Raw genomic sequence first — 16,928 nt, 5'->3', positions numbered from 1 at the left:
ACTCCTAACCCTAACCTAACTCCTAACCCTAACCTAACTCCCAACCCCTAACCTAACTCCTAACCCCCAACCGCTAACCTAACTCCCAACCGCTAACCTAACTCCTAACCCTAACCCTAACTCCCAACCGCTAACCTAACTCCCAACCGCTAACCTAACTCCTAACCCTAACCTAACTCCTAACCCTAACCTAACTCCTAACCCTAACCTAACTCCCAACCCCTAACCTAACTCCTAACCTAACTCCCAACCCCTAACCTAACTCCTAACCCTAACTCCCAACCGCTAACCTAACTCCTAACCCTAACTCCCAACCGCTAACCTAACTCCCAACCGCTAACCTAACCCCTAACCTAACCCCTAACCCTAATTCATAACCCTAACCCTAACTCCTAACCCTAATCCCTAACCTAACTCCTAACCCTAATCCCTAACTCCTAACCCTTAACCCTAACCTAACTTCTAACCCTAATCAATAACCTCACTCCTAACCTTAACCTAACTCCTAACCCTAATTTCTAACCTAACTCTAACTTCTAACCCTTATTCCTAACCTAACTCCTAACTCTAATTTCTAACCCTCCACCCTAATCCCTAACCTAACTCCTAATCCCTAACTCCTAACCCCTAACCTAACTTCTAACCCTAATCCCTAACCTAACTCTAACTTCTAACCATCAACCCTAATCCCTAACCTAACTTCTAACCCTAATCCCTAACCTAACTTCTAACCCTAATCCCTAACCTAACTTCTAACCCTAATCCCTAACCTAACCCTAATCTAACTCCTTTGATGGTGCACGGACACCAAACCTGATGTTTGACCTTTGCTCTGCAGTTGTTATAACGGACTCATAAATGTCTACCAGAGTCAGCCTGGATAAGTGCATGTGTGCGCGCGCGCCCCCCCCCCACACACACACACACACGGGACCGAGCCTGAACCGTCACACAGCAAAGAGAGTGCACGTGCTCGTGCACGAGCTGTAGACTGAACCTGTGGAAGAACAGGTGCTCAGAAAGGAATGCAGCTCATGTCAAACTATGATTTAATGAGATGTTGCATATAAAAGTGGATCCAGAGGCAGCAGAGATGGACAGAAGGACGGAGCCCACCTGCTGTGCCCTGGCCCTGGCCCTGACCCTGACCCTGGTCCTGGCCCCGGCCCTGGCCCCGACTAACCCTGCATTAGTGTTGTTACATGTGGACACCTAACGACGCCACATCTGGAACTCTTCTGATTACATGAGAACACAATAAATTAGTAGGACTCCGCGTCCGTCACCGTCACTTGTTCAGCTCCCGTGCATAAAGAGCAGCCTCACATTTGGCAACAGTTCCTTCAGGACTAATCTCAGAGACGTTAATGATTGAAGAAGTGATCCAGAAGAATTAAGGGATTAAAACGCTCCTCAGTGCTTCCTGGCCTGAATGGATCAGGTTGGATCAGGTCCAGGCCACTACGAACCAAACTCCACCGTTTCCTCTGTGATGGGCTTGAACTCGTAGTTGCCTCTTCCGTCCATGTGGAGGTAGAACTGAAGAAGAGAGAAGGACAAGATGTTTAGAGGGGGGGCAGCTCACACGGAGCAGCTGAGATGGGACAGCAGGCGAACCTTGTGATGCTTCCACAGAGACTTCCTGTGGGACACGGTGAACAGGGTGATGCCCACCTGTGGAGGGAGGAGGACAACCGTGTCAGCCTGAGCTGATCACAGATGACCTCACATCAGAGCAGCTCCTCAGCTCAGCGGCCCCTGGTCCTACCTTCCTGCAGTGGCTGTAGATGTAGTCCTCCACGTCCACACTCACGGCACTGGTGCACTCGTCCAGGATGGCGAACTGAGGCTTGTGGTAGAAGAGCCGGGCCATCTGGGTCCGGCACAAACACAGTGATGATGAGACATGACCTGTGTGGACTTCTTTAGCCTGAGGAGCAGAGAGGTCTCCTTACAGCCATCCTTTGCTTCTCTCCCCCGCTGAGAACATCCATCCAGTCCTGGACCACGTCCCAGGAGCCCTCCCTCTCCAGAATGTGACCCAGCTGGACATTGTCCAGGTATTCCTTCAGCACCTGAACACAGGAGGAGCCAAATGAAGAGGCTCATAGGGGACACAGTCAGAGGAGGGAATGGAAGGTGTGACTGCAACCTGATCAGAGATCCCCTTGTTCCTCTGCTCCTCCTGGGTGTCGGGATAAATGACCTGGTCCCTGAGGGATCCCAGGGTCATGTAGGGTCTCTGAAACACAGCAGCTGTCTTACACACACCTCCCTCACACACCAGACGTAACAAAGAGACGTGACTGGTTCCCAACCTGAGGAACGTAGAACAGTTTCCCTCGCTCAGGTTTGGTCAAGCTTCCTCCAAACAAAGGCCACAGCTACAAGGAAACAAGCAGAAGAGGACCTTTCATACAAAGACCCCCACAGACCCCCACACCCAGCCCCCCCCACTCCTCACCTCTCCCAGGGCTCTGAACAGGGAACTCTTCCCACAGCCGTTTGGTCCACACACAAGAACATTGGTGCCAGATCTCACCTTCAGAGAAGACAGAGGTGAAGGACGGACCGGAGGCTTCTGGTCATGTGATGAGGGGAGTCGGGCTCTTACCTCAAAGCTCAGGTCTCTGATCAGGACGTCCCCGTTGGGTGTTGCTAGTGGGGTGTGGTCAAATCTGAAAAACAAGGTCCAAGCTGGAGGCTGAGACAGCAGCAGACGGGCAACGTTGGAGCAACGGTGAAGGCGGTGCTAAAGTACGCCGTCACTTCCTGTCTGGCTCTGCCGGCCCGCCTGCTTTGGGTGCCTGCTACTAACGTACGTTCCAATCAATATCGGTCAGTCCAAGGGTATTATTTAGAAGAATGAAACTAGCAGCCCCCCCCCCCCACCACCCAGAGGGTTGGGGTTACCAGGTGAGCTCCCAACTATTGTGAGAAGAGGAACCCTCCAGGCCCTACTGGTCCTGATAACCAGTCTGGACTCAGGACACACAGGACTAAACAGAGTCCAGGATCCAAGGGGCAACAACCAGACCTCCAACCCCTGGGCTGTCCTTCGGGCCAGAGCTGAGGACAGGACCCGGAGCGTGTCCTCTGTTGAGTCTAGCACAGCTTGTGGCTCAGCCACGAGCGTCAGGGACGCTCACTTGAAGCTCCGCCATCAGCGATTATATTGGATTATTGTGGCTCTCAAATCACCCTCAAGCAGAGGGTCGTCCCAAAGGGTCATCAGCCCCACAAGCCCCCGGTCCAGGTGGGGGAGGAAGACTCGCTCCGTACTTCAAGGTGAAGATGAAAACCTTCCTCTGTGAGTAACCACGTGGCTCCAAGCATGATGCTAGCTAGGTCAATACAACAGGAGCTCTCCCGACCCTTAAACGTCTCGGCTTTTCCTGCTTCCCGCCCGCTCTGAGGACAGCACCTGTGTAGGTGTGTTAGCCGGGGTGTTGCAGGTGCCACAGGTGCATCACTCTCAACATTGACATCATCCTTACTTGATTATATTATCTCTGTTGATGACGCGTCCACTTCCAGGCACCAACATGAGTTTGTCCACAGCATCTGAATCATGAGAACAGAGACAGTTAGTTAGCAGACAACAGCTAGATGGCTATGCTAACCAGCCCGTCCCTTACCTTTGTCCTGCTGGGTCACCATGGTGCGTTCATATCTCCCAGCATTCAGCTCCTTCAGAACCTTCATCAGCTCAGTAATACGAGCTGTGAATCTGTGAGGGACAGAAGACACCATGAGCAGTAATAACAACAGTTCAGGGGGACAGCAGCTTCGCTCACATGACCTCTGAACAACCTTCAGCTGGACATTTGGCCGAACCCTGGACCCTAACCCTGGACCCTAACCCTGGACCTTAACCCTGGACCCTAACCCTAACCCTGGACCCTAACCCTGGACCCTAACCCTGGACCCTGCAGCCTAACCCTGGACCCTAACCCTAGACCCTAACCCTGGACCCTAACCCTAACCCTGGACCCTGGACCTTAACCCTGGACCCTAACCCTAACCCTAACCCTGGACCCTGCTGAGCAGTGACCTGTGCCAGGTCCTCCTCAGGGGGAGGAGGAGGAGCAGTGACCTGTGCCAGGTCCTCCTCAGGGGGAGGAGGAGGAGCCCTGACCTGTGCCAGGTCCTCCTCAGGGGGAGGAGGAGGAGCAGTGATCAGAGGGTCCGAGGCAGTGGCACCACTCATGACTGTGTGAAGGATGCCGGCCCCCCTGGTCGGGGACGTGGAAGCTGTGTGGAGCAGGCAGATGTGCACCAGCTGCAGGGAGCAGCTCACCCCAACCCTAACCCCCTTCAGTGGGATGGACCTGTGTAGGGAAACTTCATCAGGTGTTTCCCTACACAGGTGTTTCCCTACACAGGTGTCTCCCTACACAGGTGTTTCCCTACACAGGTGTCTCCCTACACAGGTGTCTCCCTACACAGGTGTTTCCCTACACAGGTGTCTCCCTACACAGGTGTTTCCCTACACAGGTGTTTCCCTACACAGGTGTCTCCCTACACAGGTGTTTCCCTACACAGGTGTCTCCCTACACAGGTGTCTCCCTACACAGGTGTCTCCCTACACAGGTGTCTCCCTACACAGGTGTTTCCCTACCCAGGTCCACGTCCCCCAACTCACCCTGACAGGCGAGTCATTTCTCGTCCAGCGAGCACGATCCTGCCTAAAGCCTGGGACATTCGCAGCAGCATCCTTCCACTCTGATAGTAGTCCTGAAGGTCACATCAAAGTCAGGTCAAGGTTACAACCAGCTTCTGTGTCTGTGTGTGTGTGTGTGTGTGTGTGCGTGTGTGTGTCAGACCTCCAGTAGCTCCGAGTGTGAGCTGCGCAGGTGCCGGGGGTGTGCCAGATTGAGGAAAGGTCGGCTGACCACCAGGTAACCCACCACTGTCGCCACATCTGGAGAGGAGGAACACAGAATTGGAGACGGATCAGGTCGGCACCACAGCACCGTGGGAGCATCAGCACGGCTTCAGGCTGTGGAGACACTTTATCTGCTCCATCTCTATTTAACAACACGTCCATGACAGGTGCAGAGGCGGGGCTAGGGTCAGGGTTAGGGTCACGGTCAGGGTCAGGGCTAGGGTCAGGGTTAGGGTCACAGTCAGGGTCAGGCTCAGGGCTGGGGTTAGGGCCAGGGTCACGGTCAGGGTCAGGGCTAGGGCTAGGGCTAGGGTCAGGGTCAGAGTCAGAGTCAGAGTCAGGGTCAGGGTCAGAGTCAGAGTCAGAGTCAGAGTCAGAGTCAGAGTCAGGGTCAGGGTCAGGGTTGGGGTCAGGGTTAGGCTCAGAGTCAGGGTCAGGGACAGGGTTAGGGTCAGGGTCAGGGTTAGAGTCAGGGTCAGGGTCAGGGTTAGAGTCAGGGTTAGGGTCAGGGTCAGGGTTAGAGTCAGGGTTAGGGTCACGGTCACGGTCAGGGTCAGGGTCAGGGTTAGAGTCAGGGTCAGGGTCAGGGCTAGAGTCAGGGTCAGGGACAGGGACAGGGTTAGGGTCAGGGTCAGGGTCAGGGTTAGAGTCAGGGTCAGGGTCAGGGTTAGAGTCAGGGTTAGGGTCAGGGTCAGGGTTAGAGTCAGGGTCAGGGTCAGGGTTAGAGTCAGGGTTAGGGTCAGGGTCAGGGTCAGGGTCAGGGTTAGAGTCAGGGTCAGGGTTAGAGTCAGGGTTAGGGTCACGGTCACGGTCAGGGTCAGGGTTAGAGTCAGGGTCAGGGTCAGGGTCAGGGTCAGGGTTAGAGTCAGGGTCAGGGTTAGGGTCAGGGTCAGGGTCAGGGTCAGGGTCAGGGTTAGAGTCAGGGTCAGGGTCAGGGTCAGGGTCAGGGTTAGAGTCAGGGTCAGGGTCAGGGTCAGGGTCAGGGTTAGAGTCAGGGTCAGGGTCACGGTCACGGTCAGGGTCAGGGTTAGAGTCAGGGTCAGGGTCAGGGTCAGGGTCAGGGTTAGAGTCAGGGTCAGGGTCAGGGTTAGGGTCAGGGTCAGGGTTAGGGTCAGGGTCAGGGTTAGAGTCAGGGTCAGGGTTAGAGTCAGGGTTAGGGTCACGGTCACGGTCAGGGTCAGGGTCAGGGTCAGGGTTAGAGTCAGGGTCAGGGTCAGGGTCAGGGTCAGGGTTAGAGTCAGGGTCAGGGTTAGGGTCAGGGTCAGGGTCAGGGTTGCTTACATTTGGCAATGATGCTGTCAATAAATCCCATGGAAAAGCGAAAGAAGATGAAGCTGTGCAAATGGTCCACCTGCAGAGGAAACACTGAAGCTGAGCAAGACAACTCTGAAGACACGGTCTACCACGGTCCTGGGCCTCGGCCCACAGGGGCCCCCATGCAGCTGTTACCCACCAGTTTCTTGAAGGTGGCGTGGATGGTCTGCTTCTCCCTCAGGTTGCCGTTATAGAAGGCGATCTCCTCACTGCAGCAGAGACAACGGCGGGTCAGTGAAAGGGAAGCAGCAGCCTGGAGAGTCCGGCTCCACATCATTGGGGTTAGGGTTAGGGTTAAGGGTTAGGGTTAGGGTTAACCCTAACCCTAACCCTAACCCTACTCTCCAGACCCTGAAGCAGCAGCAAGACCCGGAGAAAGATGAGAAAACCAGGACGACAGAAGACCAGGAGCAGGGTCCTGCTCCGTCACAGACCAGGGGGTTTGTGACCAATTCATCAACAGAGTGATGAGCATGAACACAACGCGTCAGGCAGGTTTAGTGGAGGACACCAGAAGGATCCAAAGACTAAAGGAACAGACCAGTTGTCAAAAGCCTGTATCGTTGCGGCCTCTGGAGCTGCTCTGCTGCTCTGCTGCTCGGGATCATGGTCCACCTGCATGAGGACACGACCCTGACGAAGGCTGCTGTGCAGGAAGGGCTGTTCTCCGAGCACACGTATGGGATGGAAGTGGAGGAGCACGTCAAGCCACGCCCAGAACGGCCGCTGACAGTTCCGAGGGAACATCTCGTTCCCAAAGCAGGAGGAGACAACGGGGCGGGAACCTCCAGGACCGCCCACATTTGCTTCTGTGGGACCAGGATGATCCAGCAGCTGGGAAAGACAGTTGCTGGGGACCCCAACACTGTCCCACGTCACCGGTCCCACGTCAGGTCGTGGATCGGCTGTGTCGGACTTGTCCCCTGACTCAAGGTCTGGATGACAGGTTCAGGTTCTGCTCTTGACCTGCAGGGTTCTAGATTGCAGACATGCAGCCGTCTGCAGACACTCACGGTGCCACAGACAACAGGGACAGTTTGAGCGGACTCCTGCAGGACAGAGTCCCTCAGGCCAGGTTCCATCAGTCATGGCTTCATGTCCCTGCGGTGCCAGTCACCAGAGTCCTCCAGCTCTGACTGACTGGCCTCTTTGTTCTGAACCAAGCAGAAGGAGACAAGTGGAGCTGATGCTGGCTGGTGGCGTAAAGTAGTGACCAGAAACTGTTCAAAGGAAACCGGCAAATATTGCACAAATGCACATTTTGGGAATTCTTCTGTTAATCTAAGCTAACGAGATGGTGGTTGAGTCCAGTCTGGGCTCAACTGTGGAGAACATCCTCCACATCTGGACCTGGTGTGTTCATCTATTAAAGACGAAGAGTGCCAACAGTCTTCAGCCCTAACCCTGATCCTAACCCCGATCCTAACCCTAACCCTTAACCCTAGCCCCAACACCTAACCCTTAACCCTGATCCTAACCCCGATCCTAACCCTTATCCCCTAACCCTAGCCCCAACACCTAACCCTTAACCCCTAACCCTGATCCTAACCCCAATCCTAACCCTAACCCTTAACCCTAGCCCCAACACCTAACCCTTAACCCTGATCCTAACCCCGATCCTAACCCTTAACCCCTAACCCTAGCCCCTAACCCTGAACCCTAGCCCCAACACCTAACCCTTAACCCCTAACCCCAATCCTAACCCTTATCCCCTAACCCTTATCCCCTAACCCTAGCCCCAACACCTAACCCTTAACCCCTAACCCCCTAACCTCAACCCCTAACCCTGATCCTAACCCCTAACCTCAACCCCTAACCCTGATCCTAACCCCCTAACCCTTGACCTCAACCCCTAACCCTGATCCTAACCCCTAACCCTTAACCCCTAACCCTGATCCTAACCCCTAACCCTAGTCCCTAACCCCCTAACCCTGATCCTAACCCTTGACCTCAACCCCTAACCCTGATCCTAACCCCTAACCCTTAACCCCTAACCCTGATCCTAACCCCTAACCCTAGTCCCTAACCCCCTAACCCTGATCCTAACCCCTAACCTCAACCCCTAACCCTGATCCTAACCCCCTAACCCTTGACCTCAACCCCTAACCCTGATCCTAACCCCTAACCCTTAACCCCTAACCCTGATCCTAACCCCTAACCCCCTAACCCTGATCCTAACCCTTAACCTCAACCCCTAACCCTGATCCAGGCTCCCTGCAGGCTGATGACAGTTACTAATGCAAATGTCCCAGAAGAGTTTGGTGGGAGGTCCTTGCAGCTGTGCACGTTTCCTCCAGCAACGTGCACAGCTGCAAGTTTTCCATTCAAACTGGATCTGATAAACATCTGGCTGGTAATGAGAGCAGCCGATGGATCCACCTTAACCCTAACCCATCTTCTGGGGGGCCTCCTCCTCCTCCACAGGTGACACCCTGCTGGTTGTGCAGTGGAACCCGATGCGTCCTCATCCTTGAGAAACTCCTGAACCTTCCTGAATCTGCTTTGCTTCATCCCTCTCACGAGGTCGGGACCATCCCCGTTGCTAGCGTAGCGTTTGCCAGCTGCCTGAACCCTTCCCTCTAATCCAGGCACCGAACAACCACCAACCCTGATGGCGGTAGTTCAAGGCTAGCACCCCCCCCAGGAGGCCTACCTGTTGGTGATGAGGCGGGAGTTAACATAACGATATTCTCCTTCGTAGCGCTGCTCGATGACCGTCATTTTACCAATGGGCCTCCTCAGTCTGGTCAGGAACAGACCTGAGATCAGCAGGTAGGTCATCATGATGGCTGGACCCTGCACAGGAGAGGAAGGTTGATGAAGCTAACAGGACCACCTCACGGATCCTTCTGCCAGACTCTTCTCTGATAGAGGATGACGCCCCTCTTCCTTTGATGCCCCTCTTCCTTTGATCTTTAACAAAATGCTTCTTTTCGCCTCACCAGAAGGCAGCAATGTTCCTTTATTCAGCCAGAGACAAAAGATGCTTTGATAAGAGGAATAAAAGGAGCATTTTTGATAAGCAGGACAAAACCTTCAGTGATCAGAGGAGGAGGCGTGGACACCAGAGGCTGCTAGAGAGATTCCCACTGGTCCGCCCCAACATCACAGGACCACCAGGAAGACCCCCTTAATAATGGACATTAGCACTGAACCCTTCCACCAGGGGGCGGTAGCTCCCACTGGACTAAACATGGGTCGTGCCAGAACACCTTCAGAGCACTGCCGCGGTACCCTTGAGCAAGGTACCTAACTCCCAAATGCTCCCAGAGGGCCGAAGGCAGACCTGCGTGGCTCGTATGTATGATTGGCTCCAGGATCCTCCTCATCACCCCAAAAGGGATAAAGAGAGAGAAAAAGGTTCTTCCAGAAGTGGAGAAGCCTCTTGGATCAGAGCTGAAAGGTCTTTGGAGAACTAGCAGAAATCCAGTGGAATTCTGGACGACTGACATCTAAAAGTGAGACCGCTGGTGCTCAGTCAGGGCTAGGGTTAGCCCTGACCCTCTAACCCTGACCCTCTAACCCTGACCCTCTAGCCCTGACCCTGACCCTCTAGCCCTGACCCTGACCCTCTAGCCCTGACCCTAACCCTAATCCCTCTAACCCTAACCCACTAACCCTGACCCTAACCATGACCCTCTAGCCCTGACCCTGACCCTAACCCTGTCCCTCTAACCCTCTAACCCTGACCCTCTAGCCCTGACCCTAACCCTGACCCTCTAGCCCTAACCCACTAACCCTGACCCTAACCCTGTCCCTAACCATGACCCTCTAGCCCTGACCCTAACCCTGTCCCTCTAACCCTCTAACCCTGACCCTAACCCTGACCCTCTAGCCCTGACCCTGACCCTAACCCTGTCCCTCTAGCCCTGACCATGACCCTCTAGCCCTGACCCTAACCCTGTCCCTCTAGCCCTGACCCTGACCCTCTAGCCCTGACCCTAACCCTAATCCCTCTAACCCTAACCCACTAACCCTGACCCTAACCCTGTCCCTAACCATGACCCTCTAGCCCTGACCCTGACCCTAACCCTGTCCCTCTAACCCTCTAACCCTGACCCTCTAGCCCTGACCCTAACCCTGACCCTCTAGCCCTGACCCTCTAGCCCTGACCCTGACCCTAACCCCTCTAACCCTAACTCCTCTAACCCTGACCCTAACCCTGACCCTAACCCTCTAACCCTAATCCCTCTAACCCTAACCCCTCTAACCCTAACCCTAACCCTGTCCCTGACCCTAACCCTCTAAGCCTAACCCCTGACCCTCTAACCCTGACCCTAACCTTCTAACGCTAACCCTGACCCTGTTCCTGACCCGAACCCTCTAACCCTAACCCTGTCCCTAACCCTGTCCCTCTAACCCTCTAACCCTGTCCCTAGCCCCTGACCCTCTAACCCTAACCCTCTAACCCTAACCCCTCTAACCCTAATCCCTTTAACCCTCTAACCCTGACCCTGTCCCTAACCCTGACCCTAACCCTCTAACCCTAACCCTCTAACCCGTATCCCTCTAACCCTAACCCCTCTAACCCTAACCCTAACCCTCTAACCCTAACCCCTGACCCTCTAACCCTAACCCTAACCCTCTAACCCTGACCCACTAACCCTGACCCTAACCCTGTCCCTAACCCTGACCCTCTAGCCCTGACCCACTAACCCTGACCCTCTAGCCCTGACCCTGTCCCTCTAACCCTAACCCTGACCCTGACCCCAAACCTAACCCCTAACCCTAACCCAGAAGAAAAGAGTTCAGTCACACAAAGAGCAGCAAACCCGATCCACTAGGCTGGGTTACTGTACCGGCTTCCTGGCTGAACTCCCAAAAAGATCATCCATCAGCGGCAGCATGAAACCCCACAAAGAAAAAAACCCCGAAGCATCGTGACGTTTGCTAAAGGGGGTCCAGCGGGTCCAGCCTGGTTGGACCCTACAGGGGAGCCATGGTTGCTGCACCAAACCAAACAAGTCCTGGTTGTGGCGCTGCCAGCTCAGTCTGTTGGGAACTGGGCTGAGGAGCAGAGGGTTGTGGGTTCCAGCCCAAAGCCTAACCCTAACCCTGGTGACCAATCCAGGATGAGTAAGTTCTGTTTACCCTCACTGACATGCAGAGTCATGATGTGTCAACTGGTCACGGACGTGGTGTTCAGTTCTGAGTTCTCAACCTACCTGAGCCCCGATGGCACTTGTTAGCTTAAAGATGTAGAGTCCAATATCCAGCAGAGGCTGTGGAGACACAGAAGAGAGGCTGCTGCTCCATTATTTACAATACCGGCACAAAAGGTCAACGAGTCAAATGGATGTTTCCACAGTAGCAGGAACGGAACGATACAACTGGAATAACCCAGACAAGCTGTCCCGTCCCAGTTAGCTCGAAAGCTGTCTGCCAGGAAGAGCCTCACGTCTGTGAACGAGGATCTTGGACGAGCAGGAAATAGGCTCCCAGTGTGGTTGTTCATCCATAAGATGAACCTGCGCTTTGCTAACATGGGTTAGCTACCTTGCTAAGGTTGGAATACAGGTCCACCACGCTGTTGCAGAATCTCTCCACGTCCTGCGTCAACAGCTGGTCTGGGTTCGATATCCGGTTGTCCAGATTGCCCATTTTGTAGTAGGTGAAACCTCTGGAGAACAAGATTAGAGAGGAAGACACGCACATGAATATCATCTCCAGGTGTAGTGACGTTACAGCAGTAGCAGTAGTAGCAGTAGCAGCAATAGCAGCAGCTACAGTAACAGTAGTAGCAGCAGTAGCTACAGTAGCAGTAGTAGCAGTAGTAGCAGTAGCAGCAATAGCAGCAGCTACAGTAGCAGTAGCAGCAATAGCATTAGCAGTAGCAGTAGTAGCAGCATCTACAGTAGCAGCAGCAGTAGCTACAGTAGCTACAGTAGTAGCAGCAGCAGTAGCAGCAGCAGCAGTAGTAGCAGTAGCTACAGTAGCAGCAGCAGTAGCTACAGTAGTAGCAGCAGTAGTAGTAGCAGTAGCTACAGTAGCAGCAGCAGTAGCTACAGTAGTAGCAGCAGCAGTAGTAGTAGCAGTAGCTACAGTAGCAGCAGCAGTAGTAGTAGTAGCAGTAGTAGCAGCAGCAGCAGCAGTAGCAGCAGCAGCAGTAGCAGCAGCAGCAGTAGTAGCAGCAGTAGCAGTAGCAGCAGCAGCAGCAGTAGCTACAGTAGTAGCAGCAGCAGTAGTAGCAGCAGCAGTAGTAGCAGCAGTAGCTACAGTAGCAGCAGCAGTAGTAGTAGTAGCAGTAGTAGCAGCAGCAGCAGCAGTAGTAGCAGCAGTAGCAGCAGCAGCAGTAGCTACAGTAGTAGCAGCAGCAGTAGTAGTAGCAGTAGCTACAGTAGTAGCAGCAGCAGTAGTAGTAGCAGTAGCTACAGTAGCAGCAGCAGTAGTAGTAGTAGTAGTAGCAGCAGCAGCAGCAGTAGCAGCAGCAGCAGTAGCAGCAGCAGCAGTAGCAGCAGTAGCTACAGTAGTAGCAGCAGTAGCTACAGTAGTAGCAGCAGTAGCTACAGTAGTAGCAGCAGCAGTAGTAGTAGCTACAGTAGCAGCAGCAGCAGTAGTAGTAGCAGTAGTAGCAGTAGCTACAGTAGCAGCAGCAGCAGTAGCAGCAGTAGCAGCAGCAGTAGCTACAGTACCAGCAGTAGCTACAGTAGCAGTAGCATTAGCAGCAGTAGCTAGAGTAGCAGCAGCAGCAGTAGCTACAGTAGCTACAGTAGCAGCAGTATCTACAGTAGCAGCAGTAGCAGCAGCAGCAGTAGCTACAGTAGTAGCAGCAGCAGTAGTAGTAGCAGTAGCTACAGTAGCAGCAGTAGCTAGAGTAGCAGTAGCATTAGCAGCAGTAGCTAGAGTAGCAGCAGCAGCAGCAGTAGCTACAGTAGCTACAGCAGCAGCAGTAGCTACAGTAGCAGCAGCAGCAGCAGCAGTAGCTACAGTAGCAGCAGCAGCAGCAGTAGCTGCAGTAGCTACAGTAGCTACAGTAGCATTAGCAGCAGTAGTAGCAGTAGTAGCAGTAGCTAGAGTAGCAGCAGCAGCAGCAGCAGTAGCTACAGTAGCAGCAGTAGCTACAGTAGCAGTAGCAGCAGCAGCAGCAGCAGCAGCAGCAGCGGTAGCTACAGTAGCTACAGTAGCAGCAGTAGCTACAGTAGCAGCAGTAGCTACAGTAGCAGTAGCATTAGCAGCAGTAGCTAGAGTAGCAGCAGCAGCAGTAGCTACAGTAGCAGCAGTAGCTACAGTAGCAGCAGCAGTAGCAGCAGTAGCTACAGTAGCAGTAGCAGCAGCAGCAGCAGTAGCTACAGTAGCTACAGTAGCAGCAGTAGCTACAGTAGCAGCAGCAGTAGCAGCAGTAGCTACAGTAGCAGTAGCAGCAGCAGCAGCAGTAGCTACAGTAGCAGCAGTAGCTACAGTAGCAGCAGTAGCTACAGTAGCAGTAGCATTAGCAGCAGTAGCTACAGTAGCAGCAGTAGCTACAGTAGCAGCAGCAGTAGCAGCAGTAGCTACAGTAGCAGCAGCAGTAGCTACAGTAGCAGTAGCAGCAGCAGTAGCAGCAGCAGTAGCTACAGTAGCAGCAGTAGCTACAGTAGCAGTAGCATTAGCAGCAGTAGCTACAGTAGCAGCAGTAGCTACAGTAGCAGCAGCAGCAGCAGCAGTAGCTACAGTAGCAGCAGCAGTAGCTACAGTAGCAGTAGCAGCAGCAGCAGCAGTAGCAGCAGTAGCTACAGTAGCAGTAGCAGCAGCAGCAGTAGCAGCAGTAGCTACAGTAGCAGCAGCAGCAGCAGTAGCAGCAGTAGTAGCTACAGTAGCAGCAGCAGTAGCTACAGTAGCTACAGTAGCAACAGTAGCTACAGTAGCAGCAGCAGCAGCAGCAGTAGCTACAGTAGCAGCAGCAGTAGCTACAGTAGCAGTAGCTACAGTAGCAGCAGCAGTAGCTACAGTAGCTACAGTAGCAACAGTAGCTACAGTAGCAGCAGCAGCAGTAGCTACAGTAGCAGCAGCAGTAGCTACAGTAGCAGTAGCAGCAGCAGTAGCAGCAGCAGTAGCTACAGTAGCAGCAGTAGCTACAGTAGCAGTAGCATTAGCAGCAGTAGCTACAGTAGCAGCAGTAGCTACAGTAGCAGCAGCAGCAGCAGCAGTAGCTACAGTAGCAGCAGCAGTAGCTACAGTAGCAGTAGCAGCAGCAGCAGCAGTAGCAGCAGTAGCTACAGTAGCAGTAGCAGCAGCAGCAGTAGCAGCAGTAGCTACAGTAGCAGCAGCAGCAGCAGTAGCAGCAGTAGCTACAGTAGCAGCAGCAGTAGCTACAGTAGCTACAGTAGCAACAGTAGCTACAGTAGCAGCAGCAGCAGTAGCTACAGTAGCAGCAGCAGTAGCTACAGTAGCAGTAGCTACAGTAGCAGCAGCAGTAGCTACAGTAGCTACAGTAGCAACAGTAGCTACAGTAGCAGCAGCAGCAGCAGCAGTAGCTACAGTAGCAGCAGCAGTAGCTACAGTAGCAGTAGCAGCAGCAGCAGCAGTAGCAGCAGTAGCTACAGTAGCAGCAGCAGTAGCTACAGTAGCTACAGTAGCAACAGTAGCTACAGTAGCATTAGCAGCAGCCTGCAGGTAATTAGCTGCTAATTGCTCGTTTAGTTGAGAATCCTGAGTAAAACATCAAAGGGAATCGCAGCATCGGCCCAGTCAGGATTCAAAGGTTTCCCCCAGTTTAGCCTCACTTCTAAATGGCTGAAATCAGCTCCAGCGCAACATGGTTTTGATGTCCAAAACGCTGAAGAGAGCCAGCTGAGCAGAGCTAAGCTAAGCTAAGCTGAGCTAAGCTAAGCTGTGCTACTTACTGGAGGTACTGGTCGTACAGGCTCTTGGTCAGCCTCTCACGGAACCGCAGCTTCACTTCGTTCAGACCCAGCTTGAGGAAGTTGTTGACCAGGGCGATCTGGAGTCAGCGGGTCAGAAAACAACGGTTGCTTTGATGTTTCCAGCAATATTTACATCTAGTTCTATATTTCCAGGTTGGGGTTAGGGTTAGGTTAGGGTTAACCCTAGCTAGTGTTAACCCTAACCTAACCTAACAACAGACACACATCCAGACACTTACAGCCGGCATGAACTTGATGAAGCTGTACAGGTAGGACTTGAAATCCTTCGCTGAGCGGCCGATGATTGCACTGCAGAGCAGAACAGGCAGAGAGAGGAGATCCATCAGATCAGATCCATCAGATCTGATCCATCAGATCAGATCAGATCCATCAGATCAGATGCATCAGATCAGATCAGATCCATCAGATCCATCAGATCAATCTGATCAGATCCATCAGATCAGATCAGATCCATCAGATCAGGTCAATCTGATCAGATCCATCAGATCAGATCCATCAGATCAATCTGATCAGATCCAGCAGATCAGATCAGATCCATCAGATCAGATCCATCAGATCAATCTGATCAGATCCATCAGATCAGATCAGATCCATCAGATCAGGTCAATCTGATCAGATTCATCAGATCAGATCAGATTCATCAGATCAGATCAGATCCATCAGATCAGATCCATCAGATCAGATCCATCAGAACTTCACCATCTTGGTGCTGCCCACTGAGCAGCTGCAGGTCAACCAGGTTTAGAGCCTTTACTCATCATTTAGGGGAGAGACTTCATCAAGACACCCGCTAGTGTGCTAACAGAGGCCACTTTAGCTGGTCCTCAGGGGCAGGGGCAGGGGCAGGGGCAGGGGCAGGGGCAGGGGCAGGGGCAGGGTGGGGCAGGGGCAGGGGCAGGGGCAGGGGCAGGGGCAGGGGCAGGGTGGGGCAGGGGCAGGGGCAGGGGCAGGGCAGGGGCAGGGGCAGGGGCAGGGGCTCTGTGCACCAAGGCCTCGATCTGCCTCCAGAAGCTCTCAACACACGCGCTCTTCTGTGTTCTGGCTGCTGGTCACAGGAATGTTAGACCAAAGTAGTTCTGGGAATCAGTTTTCCACTCAGCCGGATCAGCCAGTCAAACAGCTCGGGCGTTAATTACCGGTGAACTTTGAGCAGTGCTAGCGGCACCAGTGCTAGCGGCACCAGTGCTAGCGGCACCAGTGCTAGCGGCACCAGTGCTAGCGGCACCAGTGCTGACAGGCTGGAAAACCCAGTTACCTGTTCCAGATTCTTATCACGGTCATGGAGCTCAACAGGCTGGCTAGCACAAATGTGCTAACACTAGCTTTAAAGCTATCCTCCGCTGTGTTGCTCTCAGCCTGGGCTGCAGGGGGAGCCAACAGGGTCCGCTCACAGTACCCCTCTCTTTCTGTTTCTCCTGAGTGGACCCGGAGGGGTTCTGGCTGTTGTGGCTGGTGCTCAACGGAGGCTGCTGGAGCTGCAGCCGTGCTCGTGGGTCAGTGGATCTCCAGGATCTCCGTGGATCTCCAGGATCTCCGTGCATGAGGAGGTCCACAGGCATCTCAGCTGGAGGGGCAGGAACACGATGATGATGCTGGGGAGCGATGCCCTCTCACCTTTCTATCATTGTGCCGTTCTGAATCATCCAAACATCACAGTAGGTTCTGGCCACCAACATGGCAGCGATGAGGATCAGGTAGCAGGTCTGTGGGAGAGACAAGCAGGACATGAGGCGGTCAGAGAGCAGGTGAGGCTCGCACGTCCTCAAGGCCGCTCCTGGCCTTCACCACTATCCCTCCATATCTAATCAGTGGAGATTAGGAGGAGCCAGAGGAGCCTCCTGGACCTTGACATCCACTCACAC

At 53.7% G+C, this 16,928-nt stretch overlaps 1 protein-coding gene across 1 annotated transcript in view; it reads right to left on the bottom strand.

Annotated features, from left to right (window-relative positions):
* Positions 1–1,032: 1,032 nt before the first annotated feature.
* LOC115248292 (ATP-binding cassette sub-family D member 3-like) overlaps positions 1,033–16,928 on the bottom strand; it is a 17,582-nt gene continuing 1,686 nt past the window's right edge. The window contains exons 4-23 of the mRNA XM_029831898.1: positions 16,681–16,769; positions 15,285–15,354; positions 15,025–15,122; positions 11,699–11,822; positions 11,368–11,424; positions 8,856–8,998; positions 6,342–6,411; positions 6,170–6,239; positions 4,827–4,924; positions 4,646–4,737; positions 3,639–3,730; positions 3,498–3,564; positions 2,615–2,678; positions 2,465–2,542; positions 2,319–2,384; positions 2,153–2,242; positions 1,956–2,075; positions 1,769–1,873; positions 1,618–1,674; positions 1,033–1,539 (exon numbers count right to left, since the gene is read on the bottom strand). Coding sequence (XP_029687758.1) covers positions 1,462–1,539; positions 1,618–1,674; positions 1,769–1,873; positions 1,956–2,075; positions 2,153–2,242; positions 2,319–2,384; positions 2,465–2,542; positions 2,615–2,678; positions 3,498–3,564; positions 3,639–3,730; positions 4,646–4,737; positions 4,827–4,924; positions 6,170–6,239; positions 6,342–6,411; positions 8,856–8,998; positions 11,368–11,424; positions 11,699–11,822; positions 15,025–15,122; positions 15,285–15,354; positions 16,681–16,769 — 1,728 coding nt within the window. The 3' untranslated portion in view covers positions 1,033–1,461. The remainder of the gene's footprint in view (positions 1,540–1,617; positions 1,675–1,768; positions 1,874–1,955; positions 2,076–2,152; positions 2,243–2,318; positions 2,385–2,464; positions 2,543–2,614; positions 2,679–3,497; positions 3,565–3,638; positions 3,731–4,645; positions 4,738–4,826; positions 4,925–6,169; positions 6,240–6,341; positions 6,412–8,855; positions 8,999–11,367; positions 11,425–11,698; positions 11,823–15,024; positions 15,123–15,284; positions 15,355–16,680; positions 16,770–16,928) is intronic.

The sequence above is a fragment of the Takifugu rubripes genome, unplaced genomic scaffold, assembly GCF_901000725.2.
Source record: "Takifugu rubripes unplaced genomic scaffold, fTakRub1.2, whole genome shotgun sequence".
Lineage (NCBI taxonomy): Eukaryota > Metazoa > Chordata > Actinopteri > Tetraodontiformes > Tetraodontidae > Takifugu > Takifugu rubripes.
This window is presented reverse-complemented; position numbering and strand designations above follow the sequence as displayed.